This window comes from Kogia breviceps, chromosome 6 (genome assembly GCF_026419965.1).
Source record: "Kogia breviceps isolate mKogBre1 chromosome 6, mKogBre1 haplotype 1, whole genome shotgun sequence".
In the NCBI taxonomy this organism is placed as follows: domain Eukaryota; kingdom Metazoa; phylum Chordata; class Mammalia; order Artiodactyla; family Physeteridae; genus Kogia; species Kogia breviceps.
Genome location: NC_081315.1, coordinates 131128712 through 131141664, shown reverse-complemented (window position 1 = coordinate 131141664; position 12953 = coordinate 131128712). Strand labels below are relative to the sequence as shown.

General features: G+C 38.5%; 1 protein-coding gene across 1 annotated transcript in view; it reads right to left on the bottom strand.

The window, feature by feature from the left end:
- Positions 1-12953, bottom strand: part of FAT4 (FAT atypical cadherin 4) — a 172616-nt gene that overhangs the window by 30672 nt on the left and 128991 nt on the right. The window contains exons 8-9 of the mRNA XM_059066306.2: positions 12561-12811; positions 6154-10503 (exon numbers count right to left, since the gene is read on the bottom strand). Coding sequence (XP_058922289.1) covers positions 6154-10503; positions 12561-12811 — 4601 coding nt within the window. The remainder of the gene's footprint in view (positions 1-6153; positions 10504-12560; positions 12812-12953) is intronic.

Sequence of the window (12953 nt, the reverse complement as noted above, 5' to 3'; positions counted from 1 at the left end):
CAATTAACAATATTTGTCAGTGCCTTGAGGCTTGGAAGTATGCTGATAGGGCTTGCACAGAGAAAGGCATTTATGTCTCCTGAACTCAAGGAGCCTTTTTCTATTAAGATATGTTAACTGTCAGAGCAGCTGTTCAGAGGAATAAAGTGATCTCATTGCTTTGACATTCATCAATTAATGGTGTTGATATACATTATTTATTAGAGATAGAAGGAGATGTGCTTTCGGAAGTGTAAGCTCCTAGCACATGGAGAATGGGAATTGGTGAAGATGAAAGTGAATGCATAATAGGAGGCCAAGGTAAATCCAGACTTTTCAAGATTACAGTTTAAACTTACAGGAGAAATTTAGCATGTGTCTTCATGTTCTGGGGCAGAAGGTGTGATGAAGTGTTGAACATAAATCGAATCTGATGTGATCATCTCTGATCTTTTCGACAAGGATATATATTCAAGTTTCACTCACTGCAATAGCACATTTTAATGTTAAGTTAGGTATAATTGTGCTAAATTTATTCTTGCCTGTTAAATTCAGCCACCCTATGGGGATATGATGATTTCTGATACCCCATAGTTTGTGTAGGCTTCAGTTTAATGGCTTAGATCATATATATATGTTAGATCACCACAAGTAATACTTTTGCATCTCTTGTGTTTATACACAGCAGAGAAGGAGGACCATGTGGAACTAACAAAGTTCATTTTATATCTAAATTGATTATTTTATTAGGAAATATACTTCCATAATACATATACACTATATATTCTGAATGTTTATGCTTATAGGATTTTTTATTATTTTAATAGAAAGTAGCTGCTTTTTGCATGCTATGTAAATGAAAGGCACTATGAAGATAGCTCATCTAAATATCCTGATCAATTAGCATTATGGTTTTTCACATGGAAACAAAGCAGAAATATTATGCTTAAATAAGGGTCGCTAGTAATTAAACCAAAAAGAAAAAACAAAAATGGTCTTACCTTCGTATTTTAAAACACACAAATACGATCTCAATGAGACTACAAATGATTATATATAATGATATACATAATATCTACGATAAGCTTACAAATACACGCTTATTTTCCACAGAAATAAGAAGCTTTTAAGCTACTAGAACCTGTTATTAATGCTTTAATAAGTTAATGTATCATTTGAGGCAAACTGTGTAATTCTACTCTTGGAAATAAAATTTGTTTATATTCTTTGGTTTCCTGGTCACATGATCATTGACAACATTAATATATGACTGCTGTGATTTTAAAAGAATGACTCTTAGTTACAACTCCCATCTTCGTGAAAGCAAATGTTTGCCAAGTTTCTTGGTAAAATTACTATGCACAACCTGTAAATAACTTTGCGGGCCTTTTTATACTGTCAAGTGACATAAAAGTGATGAATGGACAAATCTCATCCTTCCCTGAAATACTGGGACTTGCTAGAGAGCACAGGAAAACTCCTTGTGGGAATACACTCCTGGCGTTACTACAAATACCACACCTAAAATGCATCCAGATGTGTGAAAGTGAACAGGAAAGGTTAAAGGTGCTATGAACTAATTCTGCTATGAGAGACCAGGATTTAGAAATAAGTTCCATATACATGCTGCCCTTTATAACACCATTCAGTACTATGAAGGATTTAATGCAGGGTGTACTGCAAACAGAAAACCTGGGAGGAGGAAGACAAATGCTGTGTGGTTACTGACTATAATTGTGCTTTCTAATGAGTGTTTTATTAAACGCAAGAAATTTTCATTTGTATAGGAAGAGAAATATTAGATTTGTAGTTATTAGGCTGATGTTTTCCTCCAGGGTTCCCTGAACTTCTGAGGCATGAATAATATGGAAGATATTTTCTTTCAATTTACTGGGGCATATTGACAGTAGATGCAATTTCTTATACTATTAAACTCTGTGAAAATCTAGACATTCAGTTTGCACATGTTCTAGACTATATTAAAATTTATTCATCTTTTCTAATATACTCTACATATAGCTAACCAAAGCTTCATTTAGTGCTATTAATATAAAATTAAATTATAGGAAAATGTTCTTAACAGTGAAACATGAAGTGATTATAACAGAAAATGAAGTCTCAGTAATTTTTTTCTCAATTTCTTTTCGGTTATTTTTCTAGTAACAAAGAAAAACCCACCCAAAATACAAGTTATACAAACAAATTAGTTTTCTCTAAAGTCATTAAATAAAAAAAATTCTTATTCCATATTTATTATGTGACCCTATAGCCACAAACTTGAAAATAAACTTAAAAAAAATAAATATATCAGGAATATGGTAGCAATATGATAATAACTATATCGCTTCATATCTTTTTGTTGTAATCATTCCATAATTTTCATTTTTCTACTTGCATCCTTATAGGATGTTCTCCACAAAGATTCCCTGTTGAGCTAATATTTAACCGCTCTCTGTGGGGTATTCTTAGGATAAAGTCTCTCAACTTGCATCAATTCATAAACACTGTTCTAATCTGTAGCACAATCTCTAGCTTTACATGAAATATTCAGTAGTGTGTGTGTGTGTGTGTGTGTGTGTGTGTGTGTGTGTGTGTGTGTGTGTGATGGGGGGGCAGCGGCTGAGAATTATTTTAATCAGAAAGTTGATAAACTCTAACAGCTCCAATTTGTAATGCCACCGACTTTAAAAATCACTGAAAAAAAAATGCAGTGAAAGTCCACACTAGTAGAGTATAAAATATAGGTGCTTTGAAATAATTCTGATGATCCAAAAAAATCTGAATACAATACATACAGACTTTGAAGAAGAATTCACTAAGGCACTAATACTTAATGTTAACAGAAGTAAAATCTAGCCAGAATGAATATTTAAAAATTCATTCTGTGAGGCACACTTGTGCTTAAGTATGAATTTTGTCTTATGACTTATTAGCTCTGATTGGTTCTTTAAGATGTTTTGGTGCATTAGCTCCACCTTCCTGAGTCAGGTTACCTGCTAAAGACTAGCTGGAAAAAAGTAACTCAAAATGATACTTGAGGGATTACCTTTCCAAAGAACATTAAACATTTACAGACATTTAAACAATGCATTCCTAATTTAGTGTGTGGGTTAACAATTTGTCTGCATGGTTTTCATATACTGTTTTCTGCAAAACAAAACAAAGAAATAAAACTATCAGAATTTAATTATCTGCTAGTTTTACTGGATGGACTTTGCACATAGAATTCGGAAACAAAGAATAACATTAATTTTAAAATGTAAGATTTATATGAAGCATTCAATTATGTGTTTATATCATTCCTGATCAATTGGATTATCTCCAATTATGCAAACAGGGACTCAAGTGAGCTCTGAGGAGGGACCACATGTAAAATTAATACATTACTTCAAAGGATGTCCCTTAGAGAAAGAGGTGATGATCTCGTTTTTGGCAGCTCTGGGCCTAGAGTCACCAGGGTGTAGGCTCAGCTTCCTACAACATAAAACAGGAGCAATAGGAGGATCTTTCTATGTCAGATATTCTCTGTTGACGCTCAGCTCCATTCCATCCTTCTGTATTGCAGGGACTGGAAGTTGGAAAACTATCACTTTTCCAGACTCCCTTCCAGCAGGACTCAGGTTTAGCTTCTGCCAGTGGGTGAGAGTTGAATGATATCTGAAGGGTGAAAGCATGTGGTTTCTGGAAATACCTGCAAAATCTTTATTGCTGAGGTTATGGGTGAATTTTCCTGACCTTCACTCTTATGCAGTTTGAAGTTTCCAATACCTATCTCATAGGCTTTTTGTGCGGTTTAGGTAGAATAATGGGAAAAAAATTCTGAGAAGCTATCACAGGCCCACTAGCAATACTCTCTAGCAAGTGCAGATCAAAGTGTGATGAGACGTGACAGGCATATAAAGAGCAGAGGGTCCCGAGTAAAGCTTTTAGTCAAAACTCAGATCACTTTCTGTGCCATGCTGGAGGCAAGTTATTTCATCTCCAATCCCTCTAAGATCCAAATTGTTTTGTTTTTAAATGGGAATGATAAAAATAGTCATTTAATAGAGTTGTGAGAAGAACTGACTAAATAACTAAGTGAATAACAATGTCTGTGATGCAAGGAGCTTTAAGCAGTTTTAAATAGTCACTCGGTAAATGTTATTAATATTTCATGATGAAAGGAGAGTATGCTTAAGGGTTTCAACAACTACATTTAGAAAAGGATGTGGTGTATGTTTAAATAAAATGAAACAAATAAAGAAACAGACTACAGAGAAGTGAAGCGAAAGGGCTAGTTCTGTGTCCCTTCATGCAGTAAGTAACATGTATGCTGAGATCAGCATAGGGTGCCTTGCTAACACACTTTCCTTCTTCCCCATCTACTAGCCAATGCAGTGACACTTCCTTCATTCCAGAACTAAGCGTAAGCTCACTCTAAGTGTGAATCAGTATATTACACCAAAATGGGACTAATAAATAATCTTTATTGTTGAATTCCCAACAGAGGAAGTAACGGGGGTGTGGTTGGTGGGGGGAGAAGGGTGGGAAAGAATGAGGAAAGTTTTCTAGAAACCCTGAACTCATAACATGTGTGTAAGCCTGCTATTCATGATCCTACAAGTACATCTCTGGTAAGACTCACACTTGGCTTCTGCCACTGAGGCTTGCTTTTATAGAAATCCTATGGCATACCTCTACATCTACCATTATACTAACACTACTACAACGTTACTAGTCAGCATTGCTACTTATTGAAAGCTGGGCCCTGTGCTAGGTGTTTTAAAAACATTATTTTTACTCATTACAACAACCCTAAAAGATAAGTAAGTATGATTATTCCCATTTTACACATGGAGGAGTTGAAGGTCAGCAAGCTAAGGGGACTTCCCAAAAGCTATAGCTAAGTCAAGTTCTGTCAAATCCCTGGATTCTTTCACTCATATGTTTGCTGCGCCTTTTTTCTTTACATTTCAAGGACATTATTTTGTTAGAAGGCAAAGCTTATGAGATCTGCTTTGGCTTATTCAAACTTGCTTTATATCATCATCAAGCAATTCAATCCTCCAAATATAAAATTATAAGTATACACACGATGGGCGTCATTTTAAAATATGATATCCAAATATATTTTCTGAAAAACTTCTTTTAAAATAGTATTCTGCAAAACATCTACCAAATTTAAAAAAAAATATATCCTGGTTTTACCTATTTCACTGTACTTTAAATTGTGTTCATAAACACTACAGGGCAACCCAATGTAATATATATGCTCTAAAAATGTATACTGTGCAAATTACAGCAGAGGAATTGTCTCTCCGCAAACTTATCAACAGCATAAATGTATACACATTTGAAGGGGCACTAGCTACAGATCAGCTAATAAATAAAAAGGTGATAGATAGGTAGGGACAGAAACAGAGATATATTTATAAACATACATCATGTCCTATTAGGATGCCAAAGACTAGTCAAACAAATTTGCTCAATATGTTTAACTCTGTTTCTAAAATGTCAAGGTACATTGTGGCTCAGTTACCTTAGGAATCAGCCTATGATGTGTTTGTTCTAACCGACTACTACAAAGAACAAGGCATTTTAATCTCAATCTAAACCACAGCTCTTGCTTCATTCTCCTCACAGTGTGGGTCAAATTTCAATAATCCTAATGATAATTATGATAAAAACTCATGAAAATGATGATGATAAAATGAAGGAACCAACAACAATAGTTGATAACTGTATTCAGGACATAAAATAGCCCAGGTCTTATACTTTAAATATACCATGTCCTTTAACATTAGGACACTTTTTTGAAGATGCTCTTTTTGCTCTTGTACAAGACAAGAACTTAACCTCTGGAATAAACTGTGTGAGCTCACATCCCGACTCTACAGCAAATCAACTGAGTCACCTTAGAAAACCAACTCAACTTCTCTCTACATCATCTTCCTCCTCTGTAAAACCTGGAAAATCACTATCCCTACCTCGTGGGTTTCTTGTGAGAAGTAAGTGAAATAAATACAGATAAAGTGCTTAGAACAGTGTCTGGCCCATAGTAAATGCTTAAAGCATTTGCTGTGATTCTGACCATGCTTTAGGGAAAATCATTTGAAAATGACAAAGTTCATGACTTTCTATGATACGTGATATGGCTAAAGTCTTGGCGGAAAAAAAGGCCAAACACTGTCATACCTGTGTATCCAGTTTTGCAAACGCAGTTGAAGCCTCCTGGAAAGTTCTGGCAGACGGCACTGTTCTTGCAGGGACTAGGCAGGCACTCGTTGATATCTCTCTCACAGGCCCTGCCAGTGAAACCATCTGGGCAGCTGCATGAAAAGCCTCCCACTAAATTGTGACAGGTCCCAGCATTGTGGCAAGGGGACGGAAGGCATTCGTCTATGTCGATTTCACACCAGCTGCCCGTGTAGCCTGGCAGACACGTGCATAAGAAAGGCTGCAAAGGTTCGTTTGCCACGATGATGACCGGCAGGCTCTCGTGGCTCTTTAACTCGAAGCTCACGGCCAGTCTCCTCGCACAGCTCCCTCCGTTCTGACATGGGCCAGGGGCACAGGAGTCGTGATCCACAGACTCTACCTTCACTCCACTCTGCCGGGAGAGGATCTCTTTGATGCTTTCGAAGAAGGTGGCTACACCACTGGGATTCACATACTGATTATGGTTTCGCTTCACAGCTGCCAAGAGAAATGTTCTGTTGTTCCCTTCATAGGCCCCATACAGCTGCACAGCGGTCCCGAGGCCAGTCAGCTGCGAACTGGAAATGCGTAAGAAATGAAGGTAGTGGTTCGTCAGGAAGTCCTTTACACTCGGTACGCTGAGACGCAGGAGGATGCTGTTGTCCACTGTCGTGTTGGAAAATCCGGTGAAGAAAACTCGGATATTGCTCGTGACCGTGCTGTGGACGCCATCATTGCTGAGGACAGTCAGATCAAACGTGCCATCCGTGGACCTTGGCTGCGAACTCAGATTGCAAGTGCCCCTTGGAATACTGAAGAGGCCCGGAACTCCCGAAGTCAGGGAGCAGTGGAAGGTGTCTAACACATCGGGATCCTGTGGCTTCACGGAGCCTAAAATCCCACCAGGAAACAAGTTGCCATAATAATTAACAAATATCTCCACCGTCCGAGACTGTGAGGGGTTGTCATTCTGGTCTATCACTGTGATATGCACGGTTCCTGTGGAAGACATCTGAGGAACACCGGAGTCCCTAGTGACCACGGACAGATAGAAGTCTGCAATTTGCTCTCTGTCAATCTCTCTAGTCGTGCTCAGAACGCCAGCAGTGTTCAGACTAAAATAGCTGGTGGCAGGACCCGTGCTCAGCAGGTAATAGGTAAAGGGGCCTTGATTTGGAGGGAGGTCAGGATCCGTGGACTGAAGGGTCATCACCAGAGTTCCGGGGCGTTTGTTTTCCATAACTTCTCCCTCACTGATGGTCAGCAGAGGCCCGTTGTCATTTATATCTTCCAGGGTGACTAATAAGGAGGCACTTCCTGTAGCTGAGGGGGTCCCCGAATCCACAGCTAAAACCGTGAGATTATAGACGGGTAGCGTTTCTCGATCTAATTCTGCAGTCACGGTGATCTGTCCTGTCTGTGGATTAATGGAAAAGGCGCCATTTTTATTCCCCGATCCAATAAAATAGGAAAACCTACTCCAGCTGGGAACAGAGTCTGAGTCGAAGGCACTGACAAAGGTCACATGAGTTCCCATTGGGACCCCTTCGCTGATCTGAACACTGTAGATGTTTAGACTGAAAACGGGTGGGTCGTTGGCATCAAGCACAGTGACATTGACAGTGACCTCATCGATGTCTGCACCCCTAATGCTGCCAGAATTCTTGGCCAGTACCTTCAAAGATACCCTTTCTTCTTTTTCTCTGTCAAGAAGTCCAGAAACATAAATTTGTCCAGTCTTCTCGTTGATCTGGAAACCCTTCTTTCTGCTGTTACCAAAAATCAAATAATGCACTTCCCCATCGGTGCCCAAATCACGGTCACTGGCAAACACTTCTCCAACAATAGTACCTTTAGGAGCTGCTTCTGAGATTTCAAAATAGTAAAGTTTGGAAACAAAACGAGGCACATACTCATTTGTCCCTTTCAACTGTATATTAACAGTGGCAAAGCTGCACCTTTCTTCATCGGGGACGTTGAAAGCTTTCACAGTAAGGTGGTAGCTCTGCTTGGTTTCAAAATCCAAGAAGCCTTGCGTGGTGATGACTCCTGTGTTGGGGTCAATGACAAAGAGGTCACTGTCGGATGACTGTATAGTGTAGGCAACCACAGCATTGGTTCCAGAGTCGGCATCCGTTGCATTTAGGCAGATGACTGTCGTCCCACTGGGGGCATTTTCCAAAACAGTGGGGAAATATTCATCAGGGAGGAACACCGGAGAATTGTCATTCACATCAATCACATCTACAGTCACACTGCAGTAACCGGTCCTTGCCACCCAGCCTCCGTCTGTAGCACTAATAGTCATTTCGTGTTTCTGGCATAGCTCATAATCTAGAGCTTGGGCTAGTGTCAATACACCTGTGGAGGCATTGATTGCAAAGATGCCTTCTTCATTTCCAGAGGAAATACTGTACTTAATCAAGCCGTTCATAGCTGTGTCTCTATCTCTCGCAGAAACGGTTCTGACGATGGCCCCGACACTATGGCTCTCCGGGATGGTTGCGCTCACGTGGCTTTGAGAGAATTCAGGTGTGTGGTAGTTTTCCTCAGTGACAACTATTTGAACAGTTGCTTGGGATGAAAGTGGAGGGTTTCCCTTATCCTTCGCGGTGACAGTGATCAAAAAGTTTTGGTTCAAGTCAGATATCAGGGGAGCTGCTACCGAAATCCACCCCGTGTTATTGTCTAAGTTAAATTTTCCCCAATGATCTTCATCCGAAATGAAATACTCCACTTCAGAATTCAATCCAAAATCCTTCTCATCTACTGCAGTAACTTTGATTAACTTTGTACCAACTTTCACATGTTTGGCGACTGGAGTAAAATATGCAGTTGTAAGAAATCGTGGTGCGTTGTCGTTACTGTCAACCGTGTTGATGGTAACCGTTGTCTCACTAAGTAATGCAGGATTCCCTCGATCTGAAGACGTCACTATGAAACTATGTCTGTTGATGTTCACGTTACTGAAGCCACTGACGTTCTGGTATATTAAGACCTGTTTATTGAAAATCTCTCCTGTGGTGGCATTAATCCTGAAGTACTCTGACTGAGATTTTATAAAATAAAACACTTGTCCGTTTGATCCGTCATCAGGGTCTGTGGCAGATACCTGAGTCACTCTGGAGCCAATTTCAGTAAGTTCAGGAAAATCTAAGTAATAGGATGGCCTGCTAAATCTTGGAGCATTGTCATTGACATCTGTCACAAATATTGTGACATCTGTACTTACAGTCCACCCAGAATCGTGGGCAGAAACTCGGATTCTGTAACGGTCAGTGTCTTCTCTATTTAAAGGTCTACTAATGACAATATCCCCAGTGCTGGGATTAATCATAAATGGAAGACTGGTGTCCATTATAGAATATCTACTAATTGCATTTACACCAATATCTTCATCAGAAGTTGTGACACGGGTAACTGTGTACCCTAATGGGGAATTTTCAGGAACGTGGGCACTGAATATTTGCGAAAACCTGGGGGCATTATCGTTTTCATCTAAAATGTTAATGACGACGTTTACTGAGGTACTCTGAGAAGGGGAGCCTTTGTCTGAAGACTTTATGGTAAGCACATACCGAGATATTTTTTCCCGGTCTAAAGGTCGAATGCTTCTAATTTCACCAGTAGCACGATTGATACTGAAACTATGTTCTCTGTTGCCATTAACAATTTCATAGTCTAACTGTCCATTGGCTCCACTATCCTTGTCCACTGCAGAAACAGTAAGTATTTTTCGAGGAGAAAGGTTTTCCAATATTTCAGATACAAATGGATCTTCCTTAAAGACTGGGGAATTATCATTGACATCTAATACTGTTATGTCAAGTTTCTCATAAGACGAGAAAGGAGGGAAACCTCCATCTCTGGCTTCTATCCATACAACATATTTTTGTATCTTCTCAAAATCCAGAGGTTGACTAATGGACACCTGCCCTGATAACTGATCAGTCTGAAACGTGTTGCCAAGATTCCCACTTGCAATATAATAGGACAGAGGTTCTCCTCTCAAGGAGGACCCTGTGATGGTAGTGACAAGAGTGCCTACTGGTTGATTTTCAGGAAACACGAAAGTTTGTTCTTTGGCTCTGACTTTAGGGAAATCTGCTTTGTTCACAAATCGAACAGTCACTGTTGTAGAATCTGTCTTTGGAAATGAGCCACTGTCTTTTACATGTACAGAAAACGTCACTTCTGATGTGCCATTTAGTGGTCCGGCTGCCATAATAGCTCCTCTCAGTGGATCGATATGAAATTTTTCAGAGTTTCTACCCGAAAGAGAATAATGTAGTTCAGAATTGGGTCCAAAATCAGCATCTGTGACAGTAACCGCAAAGACGAAGGAACCTATAAAAGAGGGAGTGTGCAGTTATAATCTCGTGGAACCCCAATAAAACATTTGATAGTAAGTTAAAACACTATATTAAAACTATATATAAAACACTATATTGCTACCTGATATAACTTTATTTCCCCATGATTACTAGGGGAGAACAGTACCTCTTCTATTGTCTCTGAAGTTCCCCAGTCAAATCTAACAATGGTCTTCAGGAACTGACCTGCCATTACCTACCGAAAACCCATACAGTCTACTGAATTTAATAATTTTCAGTATGCCTTTGCAAGAAGCACAGGGAAGAGCAATGGCTAATCCTTCCAAATTATAGTTCCCAGGAGAAAAATCTGTACATAACAGAACTTCCAACAAACACAATAATACAGGAGCTCTGCTAAGAACTATGTTTATGCCCAATGGGGGAAAAAATAATTGCTCTATTATGTCTTAAAATATTATTGAATTACCTTTTATGTAATCATGTCAACAAGAATAATATGTTTAAAAAATTACTGTTGATTCCTTATACCCACTGTTTTATAGCAAAATTCTTTTATCTATGAACTATTCTCATATGGAGATGAAGTATATACATATATGTATGCGTGCATACATATATATATTAGAACAATTATAAATTACACACACACCACATATGAACAGTTATAAAGTACACACACACACACACATACACACACACATATATAAACAATTATAAAGTAGTAAGAAATAAGAACTGAGGAAGAATGGACTCAATTTGGATTCCAAAAGTCAATGCTTGGGATGAGGGCCAATTGGACAGATTGTAGAGGAGATACACTGAAAAGCTGCCATAAGGATGTGTTTTTGATAAACTTATTCAGAAACCTTTCCCAAACCTGCACTCCTACCCTTAACAGAAGAGTTTGTGACACAAGTGAAAAGTCTCTAATTTTAAAAAGGCCAGTGATTCTGATTAATTATAATATGTCTAATGAGGAAAAAAATGCTTAAGCCTTACTCACTTTGTACAGGAGATGCTATATTGCATCACCACACATTGGGTGTGATAGAATCATGCCTGCCAGCATCATTTCAGCTGAAGGCCGTCGTCAGGGATTTATGACTTCACTATTGACATTTCCTTTTGATAGAAATTTGGCACAATAATTGATGGATTTTATACTTGCAATTGGTATCAATTAGACCTTCTCAAATGAATAGAAGATCAAAGATCACTAGAGGAGAAATCCTGCATCTGTGTTTTTGTTTTTCTTATTAAAACTATCTTAAAGCAAGGAAAATTAATTATGGCCTTTATTTGTATATTTTCCTGTTTCAAAATTCATTTCAAAAATTACCAATTAAAAAAACAAAAATTACCAATGGCAGATGATTTGTGTAGTGCCTAAGAGAGTAGGCCATTCCTTGCAAAGAAACAAACAAAACCCAACTAAATTTAAAAGAGATGCAGAAAGATAAATACATATTGTCAATACGAAAGTGGTTCACTAACAGCTTCATAGTCATACTAACAGAAGAAAAACTTCACTCATCAAAACTAGAGTAAAAATTTTACAGTGATAATTAACTAGAAGGATTCCTTCATTAAACCTTTTGAAAACTTATCTATGAAGCATTGAATAAAATATTCATTTTCTACTAAGAAATACAGTAGAAGGCCTATTACTTCCCAGATAATGTTTCAGGTGCTTGGATATGGCATGGAAAAAGAGATAATGTCCCTCCTATCAAGGAACACAGAAATTACATCTCAGGACAGAACCCTCCTTGACTACAAAGTGAAATCTATTCTAATCTTTAACAATATTTGAGTAAAATTAAGAAACAGCACTAGGAAAGGTGTGGCGATTATAAAACCTTAAATACAATTGGTCTGGGAAGAAAGAATTAATTTGCAAGATTCGATGTTCCTTCAGTTTATTTAGGCAAGAGTTGAATTTTAGAGGATTTGCCAAGTTTGGCTATATCAGAAATACACACGTAAAAATAACAGCAATGTAATTATAGAAAGTGTCCAATGTATAGTTTTTATTTATCTATGAGACCTCCGAGCTGGTTTGGTTACCTGGAAGAGTAGGAGACGGGATGTGTGTGACGTACGGGTGATGCTGAAACCTTGGTGGGTTGTCGTTGACATCAGTCACCGTGACGAGCACGCTGGTGGAACTGGAAAGAGGCTCCGGGGATCCAGCATCACTGGCAACAACCACTAAAGTATAATTCTCTCTTGTTTCCCTGTCTAGCAAAGCACTGGTGATGATTTGTCCTGTGGATGGGTTGATGGTGAACTGAGAATTTCCACCAATGATCCTATAACTAAAGCAGAGGGCAGACATGGGCATATTTCTTCCAGTTTTAATGCTGCAACATCTATTTACTATAATTTAATGACCGAGGCAGAAATGTCAAGAAAAACATTACCAGTAAGATCACACAACAATGAAAGGATATGGCGAGT